Here is a 21,558-nt window from a genome sequence, read left to right on the forward strand (position 1 = left end):
CAGGGAGATTATGTGTTTCACATAATCGTTCATCATTTCCCAACCAGTGTTTGGGCTTAGCATAATGGAATTGGTAAACTGGTTTAAATCAGAACGTGAGAACAGACTATCAGGCAGACTGTGAGGGTCTGTGGTAATGTCTTCAGACCAAGCAGAATATTTTCACCACAGAGCTGCGCACACACACACACACACACACACACACACACACACACACACTCTGAATAATACACCGTGCAAACACTACAGGGACACGCTGTCTTCATCTCTGCTTCATTACATTGTCAGAATACATCAAAAGATACCTTAAAACATGCCTAAAGATATATATTTCTTGTTTTTTGTTGCGTGATAATTCATTTTGATTTCGTTGTGCAGCACTCTTCCCTTCCTGTTTTCAAGCTTTGTACATGCGTTGACATCATGCTGAAGTGTATGCTTGTTCAGGTTTTCTTTGCATGTGATTGTCGAGCGCCGTCGCAGTCTCATTCTTACTGTAAGTGGCAAAGACAGAGATCAGCAGCCACCGCGCTAAAACAGACACGACTAAAAACAATAAAACGTTTTATGCTATTTCCTTTCACATCTAAATCACAGTGTATCTCATCTACATCTATATGATTAAATGCTGCACAGTGTCACTTAAAGATATGTTGTCATGTGCTTTTAGTATGACATCATGTTCCTCTTGTATTATGTGTTCATGATAGTGGCTACATTAATGTAGCTTTTGAATCTTTACCAGTGTGTGCTTGTTTGCTCATTCACGTATATCTTTATTTAATTATCTAATCATTTTCTTCTTAATTGAATTGTACTTGACCACATTTCAGCTGCTTGGCAATAAGTGTTTCTTTTCTTGTCTTACATGTCCAATTGTATTGGGGTTGTTGTGTAATAAACAACAGTCTAGGTATTATAAAGTTAAATGCTTGTCATGCTGTAAATGACAACATGGCAATTATGACAATGTTATGTGTTGGGAATGTCACATGCCTCCTTTGTGGCAAATCATTTTTCCTCATATTAACAGAGAGAACAAAAAGAGTGGGACAAAACAACACTTATCTACTCCATACCTGTTGAGTGTAACACCTTCAGGGAAATACGTAAACTTCCTTAAAGGCCGAGTCAGTGGTTCTTGTCTATATGGATTACCGAGAGAGTTTGACATAAAGATGAAAAATGAGTCTGTTTTTCAATCAGTCACAATCGAAAATGAACACATTCACTGCTCAAATCATCTACAGCATCAGCAGACATACATGACTTGACATTGATAACTGCTTCCAGTCATTTGTTTTGAATTTTGGTACTGGTGGTGGTGGTGGTGGGGGGGTGATCACCTGTGAAAACTTCTCTCAGCTTAATCAGTTTTTTGGTCATGAAAGTGAGCATCCTGCTTTTATGAGCATGCACAAGTCAGTGTGACTTTCCCAAACTGCTCTCAGTCCAACCTGGCCTAACACAACTTGACAGGTTACACTGAACAAATCCAAAAGTACTCACTTTAAGTCCTGTAATACAAAGCTATCTGTTGTCTGCATTTTCAAACCTGGGTTCGGCTTCATTTGACACTGATATGAACCGCTGTAGTTCTACCATTGAGCTTGTATCTCCGGTGCAGTCTCATGGTGGTGCCTAATCAGGGGACTTATCGGATGTACAGGAGTAACTGTCCCCAGGAGGTTAACTATTGGCCACTAGGTGTCACAGTGGTTGTTTCTAAAAGACGAGCCAGGTCTGACGAGCCCGGCTCTCTGTTTGAATGACTACTACGCTCACTGTGTGTGTATCTGAAAGCAGCCCCATCCAAGAATTTGTGAATGTGAGTGGACGATACACCTGGCTGAACTGACTGCCTCTGACAAACACCTACGTCCAACTTTTGATGCTGCATTGATGAATGAATGAAGGATCGAATGAGGTTGGAGTCACAAATCATCACCTGGATATTTAACCTGGCTCATTTTGAGAGGAAATCAAAATGAAAAGGCAATACGGTAGATTACATTACTGCAGCCTGCACACTGAGCAGAGCATCAGCTGAAATGTTTGTGCTTGTTAGTCATCTGTAGAACAAAAGAATAAAGACACATCAGATGAATGTGAAACAGTTTAACCTTCAGGATGGTAGATTTGCTGGTTTTAGTGCAGCAGATACACAAGGTTGAGTGCAGTGATTGTCATATTATTGTATTTCAGGAGTACATCCACATCTACTGTACATGTCAGTCACACAGTAATGGGAATTGACAGTTATTGACTGACATTAACTGTCTTCATAGGGCTTTTTTCCACATGGTGCTAAAATAGTTTGATATATGAAAAAACAAATTTACTGTTCTGATGAAGGTTGTTGTCTTGGGAACGGCTTCAAAATCTCTCATATCACTGCTAATTGTTGTCCGGTTGGTTTCACGTGAGCAAGGCTTCCCACAGGTTTCATGCTCATCAGTGATCCCAGTCGCCATGTGGGTGCAGCTGCTGTCATCGTGGAAGACTGAAATGTCATCACTCAGTAAGACTCTGAACTTACTGACTTTACAATGACCACGCAGGGATTCACTGACCTAAAACAGAGCAGTGAGGTGCAGTCTCCATCTTCATTTTCCATCTTGAGATAAGAACATGAAGTTTGCTTCATCAGAACATGACAAAGGATGAGTCCAGTCTGTGATTTTTCCTCACTGTTCACTGTATCACATCACCTGTAAGGCAGCATTTTAAGATGTAATAGGAGGTTTAATACTGGAGATAGACCACAAAATCTACCCATGGCTTAAGTTTGACAGTGATTAAACCTTAGGTGGATACTTTTAAGGTGCTAATCCAAAAAGATACTGTGTCAAATCATTTGAATCAAACAAGGAATCCATAATAGGCGGAGAAGCCAAGGTTTGTTGGGACAGAATCTGCTTTGAAATGAAGACAAAAAAATGCCTTGAATGACATTTTTAGATATTAAACTATGCTTACTATGACATATTCTTATCGACACTTTGCAAGAAAATACTGTAAAAATACTCACTCAGGATATTACCGTACCATGGAAGTATTATCAGCAAAATGTCTCCAAAGGATCAAAAGTATAAGCAGTCATTATGTAGAGGAATGACCCATTTTATCAACGTATATTATTTCATTAGATTTTCATACAGGATGCATTTATGCATTAACAGCATTTTACGTTTGAAGCTGGTTAAAAAGGGAGCTCATTTTAACTGTTTTATATGTTTTGAGATTATAGAGCATCGTGGACAACACTGTTCCTCTCAACACCCTTCATGCTTTTCTGAATGACCACCAGAAGTGATATCAGACTGACACCACCAAGGTGCACCACATGTCCACAAGAGACCCTTCAACCCTGTGGCCATCAGTCTTTCTAGCTGACACATATTAATATCATGTACTGTTATCATACCGTATGCCTCAAACAAAATCCACTGCTATTGACTGCTACCTGCTACTCTCTGTGTGTGATGCACCCCTTAGTACAGTTTATACATGTTCCTCCCCCCTTTCATATTCTATATATATGTCTGCTCGTAATTTCCTTTGTAATTTGCATCTTCCTTTGTTCTAAATGTCTAAATTTCCAATTATTATTTATTTGTATAAATTGACAGTATACATACATACATGTCATGTTTGCTATAAGCTATAAGTAGGATACAATGGAAGTACTCAAGTATAGTACAAGATGGTATAATGAGTAAATTTAGTTACCAGGAATAGAAGTACTAAGGTCTTTTGCCTCAGTGAAAGTACAAGCATCAAAATATAAATAAGTACCAAACGTAAAATGTAAAATGGTCCAATTCAGAATAATATATGTTATTATTGGATTTCTAATTATCAATGCAGTCATGTGTTCATTACTTCAATATTGCAGTTGGAGCTCATTACTTTACAAACCCAAGGATCAATACATTAATAACTTTATTTATCAGATAAATGTGGTCGAGTAGAAAGTACAATATTTGTCTCTGAACTGAAGCGGAATGGAAGTGTAAAGTAGCAGAAAACGGAAATAATTAAGTACAGTACACTATTAGCACTTGAGTAAATGTACCTAATTAATTTCCACCGCTGTTAGTCACAGATTGTGACGATGCTTTGCTGAATTATCGGCGTAAGGAAACAATCAAGTTATTTAGAGAGTTCCACTGGACTGCAAGCACAACAGTACACATACTTGTGCCGTGAAGCAGACAGTCACCTCTCAGTCCTCAGACTTGACTCCTGATGCTTTAAGGAGCACCTGTCGTCCCAACATCCTTTGCGTGTCCAATATGGAAGAACTGGCGGTGGAGGTCCGTGGCTCCAACGGGGCTTATTACAAGGTAAATACCGGTTTAGCAATTCAGCAATAGACAGGATAGCCTGTTACACGATACAGTATTATAGCTGAAGTCTCGTAGGAGCACGACAACACTTCCTGTCCTGGTCAGAACTCACTAACCGCTTGCCATTAGCCTAAACGAGCAATGCTAGCTAACATTAGCTGGCTAAGCTAGCATAGCTCGCAAGTCGTCGCCAACTGACACTTATTAGCGACCTGTTTTTATATTGGTGAGTTCAGGAGACGTGATCTTGTCTGCGATAGTTGGAATGTATAACCAATTAGTGCTATTACTCATTTAGTTTATCGTTCGGTTGCAGCTTCCTCGAGCTAAAAGTTAGCTAACTTGCTAGTTGCCTAACTGTTGACGTCGAAAGATGTAGCTCAAGTAAAATTGTGATTAGACGTCATGTTATGGCGTTCCGTGCAGCCGACTGCAAGTCTGTGTCACGTATTCGGTTAATGGAGGAGTGTAACTGTTTGTAAAGCTATTAGAAATCCGACAGAATTTAATCGAGTAGCTTATTAAAGGATGTTATATTTTGCAGACACCGTGGCTAGTAATGACAGTGATTTGGAGCTCTCGTTTAACGGCACCTTCTCTACGGCTAGCTATTATTTGATACTTCATCATGCCTAAGCTATTTTTTGTATGTGTATGTGTGAGCCAGCTGTTCCTTGTCAATCCCGACCAGCTGGCACGGCATGAGTGGGTCACTGATACCATGGACTTAAAAAGCTATTTCTAGACTTGCTGCCTGTACAGTCCCATCTCCTCTGTGTGTTTCCTCTCTCCTTCTCTCATGTTCTCTGCCACACGGACTCCTTTCCTTCCTGTGCCTCACCTCCGTTCCTTAAATGACTCCTTTGCTACTGTTTGACACGGGCCTCATTGCTTTTCTCTATCTACCCACCCCTGGTCTCATGAGTCACTTTGTCCACTTCCTTGGTTGCCAGCAACCCGGGCTGGACCTGGACCTCTTGAGTTGCAGCATTTGGCTTTGTGATTCAACGGTTCCATTCATTTTTTATTTCACTGACACCCCACCCTCACACAAGATGGCCAGTCAGAAACATTATTTACAGCTAGTCTTGGAAGTCTATTTATGTTCTGCAAAAGACAGTAGACTAGATTGAATGCTTTGTCTGACCAATACAAAGATATTCAGTTTACATGAATATGGCATAGAGCAGTGAGAAAGTCATACTATCTGTATGAGGTTTGAGGTTGTATTTGCCCAGATTTTAAGATGTCTGCTGTTGAGACTCATGCTGCCAACCAGTTACAACAGGGTTGAATGGAATTTTGTGTGCTATTCCCAAAAGCACCGAAAAGTGCCATTAAAAACCGAAGAGCAGTGTCCGTTTCCAGAAATATGTCTCCGTTTCCCTTGATAATCAACAGAACTTGCTGTGTAATGATCTTCATTGGGAACTGTTGTCTGCTTTTGCCACTATTAGTTTTTAACTCACACTGACTAACAAGTGAGATTACAGGCCAAATGTAGGTATTAATATGCGTTCAACTGCACTTTACCTCCCTCAAATTTGCAAGTGAGCGTCTGTACATTTAAACCAAGTGTCTGTAATCCACACCTCTTAATAATTTTATATTATACATAAAGGAGAGAATTTGCTTTCCTTCCTTCCTCAGTATTTACATACTGGAAGCTTCAAGTTTCCATGTCACACTTGTGTAAATTGCATATTGGACCAGGATTGGCAGTAGATGAATGTGAAAACAGCACAGACATCATTCTGCACAGTGAAGCTCAAGCATTCAGCTGTAGGAACAAGAAGAAAAATACATTTTAGAGTGGATGGGGACTTTAAAAAGGTGGCACTTCATTTCAGCCAGTTGTCTGATCTGACCCCTGTCTGTGTCTATGTCTGCCCCACAGGGCTTTGTCAAAGATGTCCACAATGACTCTCTCACCATTGCCTTTGAGAACAAGTGAGTCTCCTCTTCTCTCCTTTCTTTCGTGAAATACATGACAAGTTGAAATTTTTAAGGCAAATATAGGACTGCTATGTTTTGCCAAGATGAGAAATCATGCTCCTTTTTTTCAGTTGGCAGCCAGAGCGCCAGGTGCCCTTCAGTGATGTCAGGATGCCGCCGCCTGCTGACGGCAAGAAGGACATTGGAGAGGGCGAGGAGGTGGAGGTGAAGAAGACACAGACTTCTCTTTTTCTCTTTGCTTTCTTTGGTTTCCTTCTGGGTTTTCCTTTCTGTATGTGTCTCACACTGTCTCAATCTCCCATCAGATTTTGTCCAGAGCCAATGATCAGGAGCCTTGTGGTTGGTGGCTGGCTAAAGTCCGCATGATGAAGGGAGACGTAAGTATTGTTGTACAAGTATCTGAACAATACTCTCTGCATTTACGTGAAAATGAATGTTCACAATGTTGGTGGTATAATACCTGGCAAATAGCAAACCATTGAGTGAAGAATGCTTATGTGGCTAAAATGCTCTTTTTGTTGTTTTATTAAAGTGCTAGTTCAATCCTGTTTTTCACTGTAGTGAAAATGCATCATAAACAATGTGCTAAAATTAATTAATTCTGATATCAGTGGGTTTTTTACACAGTGCCCCTGTCTGTCTTTCCAGTTCTACGTGATAGAGTATGCAGCCTGCGACGCCACTTATAATGAGATCGTGACCTTTGAGCGTTTGCGTCCAGTCAACCCTAACAAGGCCATCACCAAGAACTCCTTTCACAAGTGCAGTGTCCCTGTTCCTCAGGATCTACAAGAAGCGTATGTACAGCAGCTTTACACAAACATCATAACAGAGGAACAATTCACATGCTTGTTCTCTTTGTAATTAATAATTACATGCATACATACAGTAGATTGTTGAGTGGAGGTGTTACATATTGTCTGTACTTTGAGAGCGTTGCACTACCCTTAAAATCCTTTAAGCTGTATTTACACGCTGTCATCCAGTGTGTGCACTGCTATCCTGCTCCACAGTGAGTGTGAGGGCGTGTTGATGACATTGCATGAAGTGTAGCTTCTTCGTACTCTCTCCTGGATGTTTATATATTGCTTTCCACTCTTGCGTTGATTTTGCAGATACGTTCAAGTACATGTATTATTGATACCCACTCAAAAACAGTAATCATTATGGAGGAGTCCTCCTCCTCTTCCTGCACGCTTTGGTTTAGGCACCAACCTTCGCCGAAACAAAAGGTGTGTCTCCAGGAAGTAAAAATGCGTGTGACACATGCGTGACAAATGTGCTACACGTGTAGAAGAGCAACTCTGGCAATATCTGGACCTGATACTGCTGAGAAAACGGCTTTAGTGTCTCTGGTATACATACCAACTGCCTCACTAGATCACATGATTTGGGCAGCAGGACTACTTATCACATTCTCATGTGACCTGAGGGCGACAGTTGGTGGTAATGCACCTCTGTTGCTTCTCTGTTGCTCTCATTTGGAGTCTTAAAGCTTCCGTTTTGAAAGAAAGTTAGTTTAAATCAGGTGTTGTCTCATGTGAGACAGTTGTATTTGTTTCTGTAAAATTTCCAAATACAAGAAGAACATAATCAAATGTGATGTTGTTTGGTTATTTTAAACCATTTCTTAATCCAATGTACATAACAATTAATATACCCTGACATATACCCTTAGCGTCATATAAAGTTCTGTGTACCATGATAAAAAATTCTGGCCATATCACCCACTCCTAATGGGAAGTTTGAAGTAGTACATGTTTCTCATATTCCAGGTGCCAGAGTGAGAACGTCCACAAGGACTTTAAGAAAGCCGTGGGAGCCTGTCGCATCTCATACTGCCCTGAGACCAGCCAACTCGTGATTGTGGTAATGTCTACACTACTACATGATATGTCACAACTTTGTCCAGCAAGTATGTTTGTACAGTGGACAACTCAGCTATTCCTTTTTTCCTAGCTTTCATTAACAAGGAAGAAGCTCAACATATGTTAATTGTGTCTTCTATTTTCTGTGTGTGTGTGTGTGTGTGTATGTTTGTGTATATGTGTCCAGTCCATGAATGAGACTACAGTGAAGCGTGTGTCTCTGCTGAGTGACATGCACCTGCGTAGCATCAGGACCAAGCTGCTGTTAATGTCACGCAACCATGAGGCCACAAAGCACCTGGAGGTCAGTTGTTAACAAGATCACCATGGTTTAGTCACTACAGTGACCTCGAGGTCACAAAGGCAGCTTATTCTGAATTTGATGCAGCAACATGTTTCAAACACGTTGGGACAGGAGCAACTAAACACTGGGAAAGATGTGGAATGCTCCAAAAACACCTGTTTGGAACATTCCACAGGTAAACGGGTTCATTGGTAACAGGTGATAGTATCATGATTGGGTATGAAAGGTTCATTTGGAAATGGTGACATTCTGTTTTTATTAACGTTTTACACATGGTCCCAACTTTTTTGGAATTGGGTTTCTAATTTTTGATATCTGTCAGGTTTGGTTATGGAAATGAGGTTCAAGGAATTGTGAATTAATTAAAACCTGAAGACTGATTCTTAAGAATATTAACTAAAGACTGTGCTCTTGTGTTTGTGCTTGTTTGTGCAGAGCTCTCGGCAGCTGGTGTCGTCCTTCCAGGAGGAGTTTATGGTGAGACCGGATCTGATGGGCCTGGCAATCGGCAGCCATGGCAGCAACATCCAGCAAGCACGCAAAGTTGCAGGTGTCACTGCCATTGAGCTGGATGAGGAGACTGGCACTTTCAGGATTTATGGAGAGGTAGGGTGTTGTGTGCCTGACTGTTGGTGGAGGTGTGAGTGTTTCAGTGATGGGGAAAGGAATGAATGAATGAGCGTGAGTCTTAACAGCCACAGATGTTGAGATGATACTGCGTGGACATAGTGAACTTGTGTTTACACTGTGTTGAACATGTAACAGTAAGTAAGTAAACCTTACTGTCTTTCAGTCAGCAGAGGCAGTCAAGAAGGCCAGAAACTACCTGGAGTTTCTGGAGGACTCTGTCCAGGTGCCCAGGAACCTTGTTGGTATGTAGACACAAATATTTACAGCTGGGAAACTAGACAGTCACAGGACTGCTGAGAATGTGATGCTCTACACATCGGTCATGATGGTGATACTACATTACAGACAATTGTGTGTGTGACACATTGCAAGACAGTCATCCAATATTCATTACAATATAAAGTAACTGTTGAGGAAAACAAAACCCCCTAGAATGACAATACAGTTTCTCAAAATGCAGGAATCCTTCATACACCACAGTTGTTTACTGCATTTTGCTTTCAGTGTCATTAGGTCATCATCTTTTTGACTTGCATCCTTTTCCTGCTCTCATTCCCCAGGCAAAGTGATTGGAAAGAACGGGAAGGTCATCCAGGAGATTGTGGACAAGTCTGGCGTGGTGAGGGTCAGGATAGAAGGAGACAATGACACCAAGCAGCCCCGACAGGAAGTAAGCCTGCTACTGCCACATGTTTACTGCCAGTGATAATGCTGCTGTAGAGTGCTGATAAGTGTCGACTGTTTTTTTAGCCCTCTATAAATGACACTTGGTTTCCACTTCAGTCCCATACTAACATGTCTGGTGTGTTCTTGTGTTTTGTTGACACAGGGAATGGTCCCATTCACCTTTGTCGGCACTAAGGAGAGTATTGGCAATGTCCAGGTCTTGCTGGAGTACCACATCTCTTACCTCAATGTAAGGATACCTGTGTGTGTGTGTGTGTGTGTGTGTGTGTGTGTGTGTGGCTTGTTTTTGATGCAGGTTTGTCTATCCCTGTTGCCAATTCTTTGCTTTCACTCAATGCCACAGCTTCAAATTACAGTCATTTCTGGCAGCCTGTTAATACATGTCCTGGCCAAGTGTTTGATTCATTGGCAGCATGACGTGGCACAATGGACACATGTTGGAATGATCTGCATGCTTAAGCCCTAACTGGCGTGCACTTGGCCACCAGCATGTCTACAGTGCTTCATGAGCTTTGAGAAAGTCTAACCAGTGACACTGCTTTGATGTTGTGCTGTGCGTATACTCGAATGAGGTGATTCCTTATAGGAAAGTAGGGAAAACCAATAATTATAAATGACTTAATATGAATAATAAGCACCTTAGGAAACCTCATACAAAATGCAAAAATACTGACTTATATTGTATATACTTACTTACTGGTAGTATGCAGTAAATACAAGGATTATCAAGGTTCCCCATACAGCAGTATTTTTTTAGTGGCAGCAGCTGCCTTACCTGAAGTAAAGCCTCTGCTAACATCATAAAACTTTTATACACTTTCATGACATGAAATACTAACCCTCAGGGAGGAAGCCATGTATTTCATGGGTGGGTACTACGCCGTCACTAAATTGAAGACAGGATGAAAAGCTTGGGCATCTGTCAGACTCAGCTCACAGGATGACAGTGATTGATTGGTTACATTGTGGGTTTTGTGGTAAATAAATTAAAGCAGCATGTTGCTGCATCAGAAAAACAACAAATCTTTATCCCATTTTGAGGCCAATAGCTCAGTTATTCAGCTTGAAATTCTCAATATTGACCAACCAGTTTAATACCACCTGATTTTTTAGATTTTCAATCTATAGTGTTAATTGTGAATGCCATACAGTTTTACTACTACTACTGCTGTTATTTATGCTAATATATACCCACATCCATTACATTTTGGGCAATTTTCACTGTTTTTTATATACATGTTTTCAGCTCCGCAATAGTACAGCGACTGTATTTATTATCCATGTTTGACCCGTTCAGCATTTTCTCAAGTGCAGTTCAACATATGGCACTGATAGATTTTCATAAAGATGGCAACAGTCTTTTTATAATCTGTACATAACGTACATATACATAGTTGATTTTTTAATGGTGTGTCCTCTTTTATTGTGAACATTCTAAGACACTGCTTTTTTGCCTGTCTTTTAACACTTTGCTGTCTGCAACTACTTAATTTCCCTGGCGTGGGATCAGTAAAGTTTTATCTTATCTTAAATTTCTCATATTTAATTACTTTGCTGCTCTGCTGTGTGTATTTCACTGTGTGTACAATTTGCACTCTTACCTATGTATGTGTGTGTCCTGTGCTGTTTGCATGTTTTGTGCTGTGTTGGTGCTTTGTGTGCATTTGTTTTGCATTGTGTGTGTGTGTGTGTGTGTGTGTGTGTGTGTGTGTGTAGGACATGTTGGAGCTTCTTATGGAGGGCCAGCAGCTAGAGGAAGAGCTGAGGCAGATTGTGGATTATACACAGAGAGGCAGCCTAGCAAGATTCAGAATGAGCAGCACAAGGCACACTGGATGTGATGTAGATGTGTGTATGATGATTATGCATGTGTATCCCGTGCTGACCCTTCTTAAGAAAAACTGCAGTTTTCAGTGATTTTGCTTGATTTTCCAAAAATGCAAACACACAGAAGTACACTCATGTTTTCTGTTTGCTTGTTTTTTAATCATCTTTTTTTTTAATTTTCTCTGTTTTCTGTTCTTTCTCTTTATTCTTTCCTTTTCCCCTTTTTCTCTTTCCCCTCTAGGAGGTTGAGCAACTTCGTCTGGAGAGGATGCAGATTGATGAACAGTTACGTCAGATCACCCAGGGTCACCGACCAGCTGACAGAGAGAGAGGGGAAAGAGGAGGAGGAGGAGGTGGAGGAGGGGGGTATAACACAGATGGGAGTGCTAATGCCTCCTCGTCCTCCTCACACGTCACTCGCTCCTACAACAGTCGAGGGCGTGGGCGCAGAGGACACAGCTACAGCACTGGATATGGTCGGCACCTTTTAAAATCAAATGTTTAAAAAATCAACTTATTTGCTGTCAGATACTGTGGAGTTAACAGTTTGTCCTGACCTTTCTGGGTCTGTCTCTCTGCCCTCTTGCTTGATTCTTCCAGGCACCAACTCAGAGCAGTCCAACGCCTCTGAGACAGACTCAGAGCGCAGGGATGAGCTCAGTGACTGGTCCCTTGCTGGAGAGGACCAGGACAGGTGAGTTGTTTCTATCAAACCCAAAGATGGCTGTCCTGCATCTATTCCACTTCAGCACTGAGTATGTCTATGTTTAAGATTTAGATTGTGTTTCATTGATTAGCTGATTTTTTGACTGAATGACTGTCTGACTTGAAGGGAGAGGGAGAGAGGCCAACGTCCACAAAGAGACGGTCGAAGGAGGCCTGGACCTGGCCGAGGCCGAGGAGGGACTGGAGGACGAGGAAGAGGAGGAAGAGGAGGATACAACAACAGCAGCTCTGGTAAAATTCACTCTTAGGATATAAAGAAAGGGACACAAAATGTTTATGTCTTGTAAAGTCTTGTGGTAATTTCACTTGAGGTATAACCTATCTGCTGTGACTGTGATGTAACTCTGCAGCGGGTCCTCGGGATCATGAGGATAACCATCCTTATGGAGCCTTGGAGACAAACACAGAGACAGACCAGACTGCCGATACAGATGCCAGCGAGTCCAACCTGCCTGCAAACCGCCGCAGAAGATCTCGACGACGCAGAACAGACGAGGACGCCACGCTGATGGATGGCATGAGCGAGTCGGACAATGCTTCAATGAGTGAAAATGGAATAGGTAGGGAAGTCACATTTGGATACATGATTTTACAAGTCTTCATGTGCACACAAGCTCCAACAGTGCACGCAGGGAAAACATTGTTTTCAGAGTACATTGGTCACAAAATGGTCAGGACTTTAGCAGAAAGTGTGTCATAGAACTACAGTGCTGTTTTTAGCTGTCAGAGCGGTCCAGAATATGCAGCAGTGCCTCATTTCCCACTTTAAGTGTAGAAGGAGCGAGTGCAGTTCAAAGACACGTCTCTTTAAAGGCAATTTAAGCCCCAAATCCCTCTCTTTGTGATGGCCTCACATCCCCAGATGACCCCACAGCTAAACCTCAGCGTCGTAACCGTAGTCGACGCCGCCGCGTTCGCCTGCCTGAGGAGAGGCAGCCAGGTAACCATAGCAACTGCCAGCATCTCCCTCACCTGAACAGTACTCCTGGTGGCTTGGCTAAAAGATTGTGCACCAGGCCTGGTGTTTGTCCGTGTGCCACCAACAACATACTAAACCAAAACGTTGTAAAATCAGCGAGATGTCCTTAATTATGTGATCATTGAGTGCTGAGTGTTTTCCTCATTGACTTTTACTAAATGACTGGAAGTAGTTGGTTGCCTGTCCCTGCTGGTTTGCCATGCAAAATGAAAGTCTGCACCTTCCTTTTTTCTTGTATTATTCCACAAGTGTCATACTTGCTCACTAACAACGAGGCAATGAGGTTTGTTTTCATGTTGTCTGGCTGTCAGTTACACTAATGGCAGTAGTGTTTAGTGCGGTGTGTCATAGTAAGCCTGACCTCTAACCTTTCTGTGATGTTGCATCGGATGTTAAGCGTACATGGCCTCCGGTTAGGCCAGTATTAACTGCAAAAAGTAGTGCTGTTTGGAGAGACTCAGAGTGCTGAAAAGCTCCTTACAGACTGCCAGACAGGGTACAGACAGACTCTTCTGTTATTTAACGAAAACAGACAATGTCAGGACCGGCGTTTATTTTCTCTCTGTTGTCACGTCTGTACAGTGACCGTGGCTGACTACATATCCAGAGCTGAATCTCAGAGCAGACAGACATCCACCAAGGACACCAAGACAAGCAAGGATGTGGTTAGTACTTAGTTGTCATGCATTAACAAATTCTTGGCAGGCCACAGTAAACCCTTACAAAGCCTCTTTGAGTAAAAGTTCTTTATTTCTGACTGTCACTCATTGGACCTTATAATTTAACCTGGATTCTTTCTACCTATGAATGCAGATGCTGTTTTATGAAATGTTTTCTTTTGCTGGGTACCGGGTAGCAGTTCATATTTGTTGGTCCCACATTTCCGCTCAGGGTCAGGTGGATACCATCGCTGAGCACAGCCCGCCGTCTGCCCCGGCAGCCACCAACGGCTCCAACAGCAACACTGGCGACAGCGAGGGCAGCAGCGCCGCCAGAGCTCCGAGGTCTTCCGCTGAGAGGCCCGCCAAAGTCTCCTACCAGGGGGACTCCAACCCACAACCTGTTGTTAACGGACTCTCCTAGTCAGACCTGAGCGGAGGAAGTGGTTTCAAATATTTTCAATTATTTGGCTGCGCTCGATCAGATGTCCCCGTCTCCGGAGCAGCCTTAAAAGTGAAACATTTAAATGCAACAAGTACTGTTCTGTTTTTTACTTTACAAATATTTGAAACTCGTTCCACTGCACAGGTTTTCGAGGTCAGACCCTTAACTTCCCCTTTACACATGTGCTCTGTCCAACTGTTCATTTTACTACAGTTTTGTACAATAGTTCTTCCTGTACGAGCTTGCCAAAGATAGTCAAACACACACACACTTACAGACTTCTAATTAACTGTACTTTTCAGTCCACTCTTCATTAAGAGGTCGGACTGAATGCAGTATTTATAAAATGCAGACGGGGATTCCACTCAAACCCATACTGTGGTATGAATGCAGCAGTTCTTTTTTTATTGGTAAAAATAATATCATAGCAGGGTTTTAGAAAAAACACACAAAAAAAAACGTCTGCCTTTTAGCAGGTGGACTCAGAAAGATGCTTCCACAACCTTTTTCAAGATGTTTAGTGCATCTGAAGTAGTTTGTAAATTAATTATTCTGCATGAGCAGTACCACAGTGCAGATAGGTTTGTTGGAAAACCCAAGTATATTTGACATACATGTGATCAGCTGTTGTGCCTTGAGAGTAGATTCAACATGTTGTTGCCTGGCTCTGCACACCATCTGAAATCTTTTCATTTGTTTCCGTGTTACGTGGTGCCCATCGCCCGCCGCAGGTGAACCAGATGAGTCGTCTCCTCGGTCTGTATGTACCCTCACGGCGCTGTAGGCTGGTGGTTGCAAACACTGAAAGACCTTGAAAGGATTTCAGAGGCATATCTTTTGAAAATCAGGTGTGTTCATTCTTAATGTTTGTGGGGAAAGTGAGTCCAGTTATCCTTTATATATATCTGTTGAGGAGTTTGACATTAGCTGCTTTCTGTTTTTCAATATGCAACCACTTCAGTCATAGAAGAAATGTTAATACAGCGTGTCTGGAAAAGAAACAAACAATAGAAGAGTTGTTTTCTTTGCACTGAAACAAACTTTTTCTGTTAAAAAGTTGATTGTAGTTGAGTCTGGAAACTGGCCTGTTACTGTTTATTGCTGGATAGAGATGTAGCCATCAGCGCTGGGTTTCCTGGAAACATCTCATTGCTAAACATTGGGCACTTTAATCAAATACGACGAGGGATACGGAGTACTGTTTTCTCCCAGAAATCCAATTACATCGGAAGACTCAAAGCGTGTTTGCTGTACCTACAGCTAATGTCCCCTTTTACATGCCCACGATTGCTAAAATCCTGTCTGAGCAGTAAGAAGCAGACAGCCCCGGTGTCGAGATGTTTCTGGAAAACCAAGCCCAGGTGACAATGATGTCATTTTCATGGTTCTTCCACAGACTGGCTGGAAACTGGTCATGACTGTTCCACTAAGGAAGGAGATTTATTTGGTTTATTTATTTAAAAAATGTACAGTATTTAAAAAAAACAAAAACAAGACATGTTTTTTTTTTTTCTTCTTGACACTAAAACATGCGTTAACTAGCGTTTTCTTTTAAGACAAATGACAATTTGGACTACTGAGAGTTGTGACATCCCAAGTGTTTTTGTTGGGTCAACTTCAGTATGTGTTTTTTTTTTTTTTTTTTTTTTTTTATTAAAGATCGCTCTGGTTGGTTGATGTGCAATATGTTTTGTATGCAGGTAGTTCTTAAATAAACTTGATCTTCCATGTAGATCTAAAACCAACCCGTGTCTGTGTCTCTGAGCTACAAAGTGACAACAAAGGAGACGTCCACTGACAATTTGTGCAGAGTGATTTTATTGAAGAAAATCAGTTAGAAAAGACTGGTAATCGCTCGAGTCAGTCTGTGGATAAGATCAGTGTGGAATCACGTTTGTCTTCGTCAGTGTCTTCATTTCTATTTCTTTGTCTGTCCATCCAACAAATCCTTCGCTTCATTTATTTTTGCTGCTAGGTACGGGGAACCACCTGTAGCACACAAACAAATACAATCCTCAGTTACTTCCTGTTTAGAACTGAGTGTAAAACCTGTGAATAATGTGAGTGTGTATTCAGTGCTGGACTTCAGTAACCTACAGTGACCACCAAAATGAGGAACTCTTTAAGGCCCACTTACCTCTATCTGGATGGTTCAGGATCATCAGTTTTCTATGGGCTTCCCTGATCTTATTCTTGTTGGCCGTGGGACTGAAAGAAGGAGCAGTGGCACATCAGCGAATAATTATTGTAAAAATCGGCCTGAATAGTCCAGGTTAGCAAATTCTTTCTGTGGGGGAGTACAATAACTGACAACAGCAGGACAGGTTAACATGCAGCACAGACCCAATCCCATCACCTCCATGTGACCCTGGATGTAACTGTGGACTGGGGGCCCGGTGCTGGGTGGTGGAAACAGTGTTCACATACCTGACACCTAAAACCAGGGAGGCTTCTCTCTTGTTCATCTTTGGTTCAAATCCCCCTCGATAGTATCCTCCTCCAAAAGCCTGCAGACATATATGAAGTTCACAGCTCACCATGATGGGTCTGCTGGCTCATCTTTACCAAGATCACAAGGTATCTAACACACATCGTACTTGCATTTGGAGATAAACATGTCGGATGTATGTTTTACTTCTTACCGTCTTGGGGAAGCTCTGAAGGGCCTGTTTCACCTGAGGCTCCATCTGCTTCATGGCCTGCATGGCATAGCGACCTGTGAGACAAAGACCAGGGGGAGCAAATATCAAATATCTAGAGGCTAAAATAGTCTGAACTGATGTTCAGTGTAATAAACTGCATTCCATTGTTATGTATTACATCAGGAAAACGCTTTGTAAGGTGAGGTATCTGATACTCCGGTGGTGGTTGGACAAAACTGCTTTTCTGGTCCGTCTTTTACTTTCTATGCTTCATGTTTGTATTGCTCATTAGCCTGTAACTGCTTCAAAAGCTTTTTTTCCTCTGTGAAGCATTTCCTTACTGTCCGTGAAGATCAGAGTAACAGTCAGCTTTTGAACAAATATTTACACACGCACAAGACGTTCGACAGTTGCTCTCAATGTACACACAGAACAATTTACAGGAAGACTGAAATAGACAGAGCCAAAAACAAGGATGACAAAGCTGAACAAAGGAAGGTAAAGCTAAACATGTAACTACTGGATAAAGACAAATGTCTATATAAACACACATATAAAAAGCAACAATGATAAACAACATACAATGTCTATATACAAGTGTTCTGCAGATTGCGCAAATGAATGAATACTGAATGGGTAACTTGAGATTTCCTCCAAGTTACTCACCTGCAAATCCAGCTGCTGCTAGAGCCAGACCCACTGCGACCATGGAACTGGCCTGCAGACAGATACAGACAGAGACAGACAGACAGACAGAGAGGTGACTGGATAAGGGTCAGAGACACATTGTAAAGATACATAACAATTCAATAACGAGGTTGCGGTGTAAACAAAAGACACACGAACAGGCTGTGGCGTCATTGTGGAGCAAATCTGATTTCGCATTAAAGTGTTAAATCAAACGTTAGCTACGTGTGGTCACGTCCTGTTGGGTTATGCACGAGTACAGCTAACGTTAGCTTAGCCACTTAGAAAGAATGCTATTGAGCTGTTTGACTGACTACTGATCATGCAACCATTTCCAGACTGTCGTTCCACTAAGTAAAAAACTGGACCTACCATGTCTGTGTGTTACGTTCTGTTTCTTATAAAAGTCAGGACCATAACTTTTGACCTCTCATGTTTCCCTCACTATAGCGTTCTGTTTTTGCCGGAAATGGCGGAGCATTGTCGTAAAACTTGACATGCGCCGGTCGCTCTATCCCAGTACAACTTGCAGCCCGCGGGGAGGCATAGGAGGCGGACTTCAACGTTCAGCTCCGCCTATCAGACTATTTAAATCATAGACATCCCCTCATTCGCCTCCCGTGAAACTTTATCGTTTAGTCTTTACCTGCAATGCCTTTGGAAGTTGACGTGAACTTTTTTTGGCGGTAATTATAAAAGTAAATGAGTTTAATTCCACTATTTCAATTGTATTGACCTGAAAGACAACTAAGCTTAAGCTAGCTTCGGGTTCCTGTGTGGTCAGCCTGAATGCAAATGTTAGTAAATTATCTAATGTTAACTAATGTAAACAAAAATACATGAACACAGTGTCTCTGAATGCTTATTTGCAAACCAAGTGTATGCACTTGAAATACTGCACACTTGAACTGGCTAGAATGCTAATGTTTATGGTGGCTAGTTAACGCTAGCTTAACGTTACACTGGTAAATTGCAACCATTCACACATTAGCTGGAAATGCGGTTCTGCTATTTTACGTTAGCCAGATAGCAAATGTTAGCATTGAAAGTGCACTGCAGGCAGCTTAGAGCCGCGGAAAGGCTAAACTATAACTTAGCTAGTAAATTTACTGTGTAACTTTTGCTAAATGGTTGCAACTGCAGTCACAAGTGTCTCATTGCAGGATATGTAAATACAGAGTAAAGTATGAGTAGCCAAAACTGTACTCAAGTAAAAGTTCTATAGTATATGGTATAAGTAAAATTAGTCAGAGTGGTTAGAGAACAAAAGTATGTGCTGAAAAAATACTTGAATAATGAGTAGGTTAAGAAGTGAAACAAAAAACAAAACAAACAAAAAACACCTGTGTTTACTTGTGATGAAAATCATCATCTCCTGTTTACACACACACACACAAAACAAAACAAACAAAACAAAATATTACATGAATTTTATCTTTTATTAATGCCACTCTAAATAAGCTTGTTTTTTTTTCTTTTTTAAATTACATTCTTTGCTTGCTATCTCCTATATTATATTATGGTTTGGCAAATAAATGAGCGAATTCTGTGTGTTAGCATCTTACAGTGCTCTTAAACTTTGCTGATTTCAGGTGTCCCAAGTCTTAGTTCCCATCACAGACAGCAGACAGGTGTCCCCCGTCACAGGAAGACAGTAAGCTTAGAGGAGTGACACTAAAACTCTAAGTCAACACAATTGAAAATAAATGTCTGTCAATTCAACTGTTGTGTAATACATTTGTTTTGCTGTCCCTCAGGAAGAAGAGGGGGCCTGCAGGGAAAACACAGAGTTCACAGCCAGGCTTCTGCAGTCAGTGTCTTGGTTAACGGGGTTGTGTGTGTGAGTATTTAGCTGATTTATGGCATTTTACCAGTTAGTCATCCTTTTTTTCAGTAAATCATCAGAATTACCAGTGTGTTTTTACCCCCCTCCTTAATTCTATTCTGTCTAAAAACATGTCTGTTACACAACTCTTTACTTGGCATGTAACATAATGTGTGTGTATGTGTTAGAGAGAGAGCAGTTTTATACCTGCTGGATTACCAGAATAAGTATACTATCACTATAGTCACTGACCCATGGCCATTGAATTATTTTGGAGAAAGCAGACACAGTAATGATGTTCGTGGCATACTTGTTGCCTTTTAGTCAATGGGCCACTCAAACATACTCTTGCAGTAGTTGAGCTCTCCCCAGGCCTGGGGAAGCATGTACGGACTGTGCTTGATTGACATATCTCACACGCTGTTTTGATTTGTTGCAACTGTGAGGGCGGGACAAATTACACCTGTGTGGGTGTGCAGGGACTCAAAGCAGTCATTTTCCTCATATGGATAAGGTGACCAATAATGTCAGCTCTTTGTTAGCTTCTATACACTATGTTTAAGCTGTTCAAGTTGAAGTCTCATACATTTGTCCTGTCAGTTTGTGAGCAATGATGGCTTTAATGTCCTTATTTGGTTCCATGATACAGGATCCATCTCTGATTACAGAAAGGAACTGCATGGGAAGCACTGTTTTTTAAAATGAGAAATATAAGTTTGGAAGATGATTAGACTGATGTCTTTGCAGTCAGTCAGTGATTGGTTCATTTTTAACAGGGGATGGTCCAACCCTGTTTAGTTACAGAGGCGTCTTGATCTACCAGTGTATTTTCAGCAGCACAGATGCTACTGAATGATCACAGAAATATTATAGGAATATCATAGTCAGCACAGTGTCACTATGATGCTCTCAATCGTCTGAGACTACATGTTGCCACTTGTGACTTTGATCATGAAGGTGACACTTCTCTATAGATTATAAAGGCGTCAGTGGAATGGAGTATTTACAGTATATAGTTGAGAGAATATTATGGATCGTAGATAAAACTGTCAGAAGGGCAGCATTGATAGAAAAAGGTGGAATTACAAATCTGTCTGCTGCTTCAGCACCACGGACAGCACCATGGATTTATCAATACACAGTTAGGCTACAGCTATTTCAGAGCCGTGGTCGGAGCCATAGATTCTAACTTGCTGAAACTTCAGTCAGATAAAGGATCGATGAGTCGGACAGACAAGACATTTTGGTCATTTTGCTAACAATGAGGATGGCATCCCCCTCATCCCCCCTCAAAACCTCTCTTGGCCATTAAATTGGACATTTGGATATCAAATCTCAAAGATTTGAGAATGAATGCAACATAAAAATGAATGCCATTCATTAAGTTAGCTGTCTCTTTGTACAAGACTCTGTGTCAGACCACTGAGAGTTGATTCAGATTGAGCTAAATATGTGGCCACATGCTACATTTCAAGCATTTATAAGTGACCCTGTATGGATTGAAGTGATTTCCAGCTTGCAATCTTTCAAGTTTGAAACTTGGCTAAATATGGCTCAAATGTGAGTTTTTGCTCTGTAGAGCAGTAACTGTTGTTTCAGCATCAGATATTGACTCTGTTGAAATGTTTGTACTGTATGTAACCAAGATGTCTAAAATTGTCCAGTCATCAGCCAAACTAAGTCCAGTCTTAATCTAAACTTCAAGACACCTTTTGACTTGGAAATGACCAAATCAGTGCTCACTGTAAAGGTATGGACATTTCAAAGCTACTCTGTGCTCTCCTTATTTACATTTGTTAGATGCTTGTGCACATTTAAAGGTTATATTTAGTGGAGTGGTCATGAGTGGCCATTACCATTCCCACAGCCCAAGTTGATCTCCTCAGATTGCTTGTTTTTGTCTTACCTAAAGTCAGAATCTCAGGGATATGTAGTTTACAGTGATGTAAAATGGAGAAAAATAGAAAATTA

The 21,558-nt window shown here is 41.3% G+C and overlaps 2 protein-coding genes across 6 annotated transcripts; one reads left to right on the forward strand and one right to left on the reverse strand.

Annotated features, from left to right (window-relative positions):
• The first annotated feature begins 4,252 nt into the window (after positions 1-4,252).
• fxr1 (FMR1 autosomal homolog 1) lies at positions 4,253-15,891 on the forward strand. 5 transcript variants are annotated; one of them, XM_076726060.1, is made up of 18 exons: positions 4,253-4,349; positions 6,250-6,302; positions 6,419-6,512; positions 6,614-6,685; positions 6,957-7,105; positions 8,084-8,177; positions 8,364-8,480; positions 8,916-9,086; positions 9,274-9,352; positions 9,671-9,780; positions 9,931-10,026; positions 11,866-12,100; positions 12,225-12,318; positions 12,457-12,581; positions 12,701-12,910; positions 13,213-13,290; positions 13,912-13,994; positions 14,221-15,891. In XM_076726060.1, exons 1-18 carry the CDS (start codon positions 4,299-4,301, stop codon positions 14,410-14,412), a joined length of 2,103 nt encoding a protein of 700 aa, XP_076582175.1. In that variant the 5' UTR covers positions 4,253-4,298; the 3' UTR covers positions 14,413-15,891. The 5 variants fall into 5 exon arrangements, with proteins under 5 accessions (XP_076582175.1, XP_076582171.1, XP_076582172.1 ...); XM_076726056.1 differs by having other exon boundaries at positions 4,276-4,349; positions 9,934-10,026; XM_076726057.1 differs by having other exon boundaries at positions 4,276-4,349; positions 9,940-10,026.
• A 169-nt stretch (positions 15,892-16,060) lies between these two features.
• On the reverse strand, positions 16,061-18,249 carry dnajc19 (DnaJ (Hsp40) homolog, subfamily C, member 19). Its single transcript, XM_076726062.1, has 6 exons — positions 18,135-18,249; positions 17,742-17,793; positions 17,076-17,149; positions 16,861-16,940; positions 16,571-16,641; positions 16,061-16,422 (listed from the first exon to the last, which is right to left on the reverse strand). The coding sequence occupies exons 1-6, from the start codon at positions 18,135-18,137 to the stop codon at positions 16,352-16,354; spliced, it is 351 nt and encodes a 116-aa protein (XP_076582177.1). The 5' UTR covers positions 18,138-18,249; the 3' UTR covers positions 16,061-16,351.
• Positions 18,250-21,558: the final 3,309 nt, after the last annotated feature.

The sequence above is a fragment of the Chaetodon auriga genome, chromosome 3, assembly GCF_051107435.1.
Source record: "Chaetodon auriga isolate fChaAug3 chromosome 3, fChaAug3.hap1, whole genome shotgun sequence".
NCBI lineage: Eukaryota > Metazoa > Chordata > Actinopteri > Chaetodontiformes > Chaetodontidae > Chaetodon > Chaetodon auriga.

Coding starts and splice junctions, on each gene's coding strand:
- fxr1 (XM_076726060.1), top strand. CDS start 4,299: ATGGAAGAACTGGCGGTGGAGGTCCGTGGCTCCAACGGGGCTTATTAC. Junction 9,353..9,670: donor GGTGCCCAGGAACCTTGTTG/GTATGTAGACAC, acceptor CTCATTCCCCAG/GCAAAGTGATTGGAAAGAAC. Junction 13,291..13,911: donor GCCTGAGGAGAGGCAGCCAG/GTAACCATAGCA, acceptor ACGTCTGTACAG/TGACCGTGGCTGACTACATA.
- dnajc19 (XM_076726062.1), bottom strand. Junction 17,150..17,741: donor AGCAGCAGCTGGATTTGCAG/GTGAGTAACTTG, acceptor TTTGTCTCACAG/GTCGCTATGCCATGCAGGCC. Junction 16,941..17,075: donor TTCAGAGCTTCCCCAAGACG/GTAAGAAGTAAA, acceptor ATATGTCTGCAG/GCTTTTGGAGGAGGATACTA.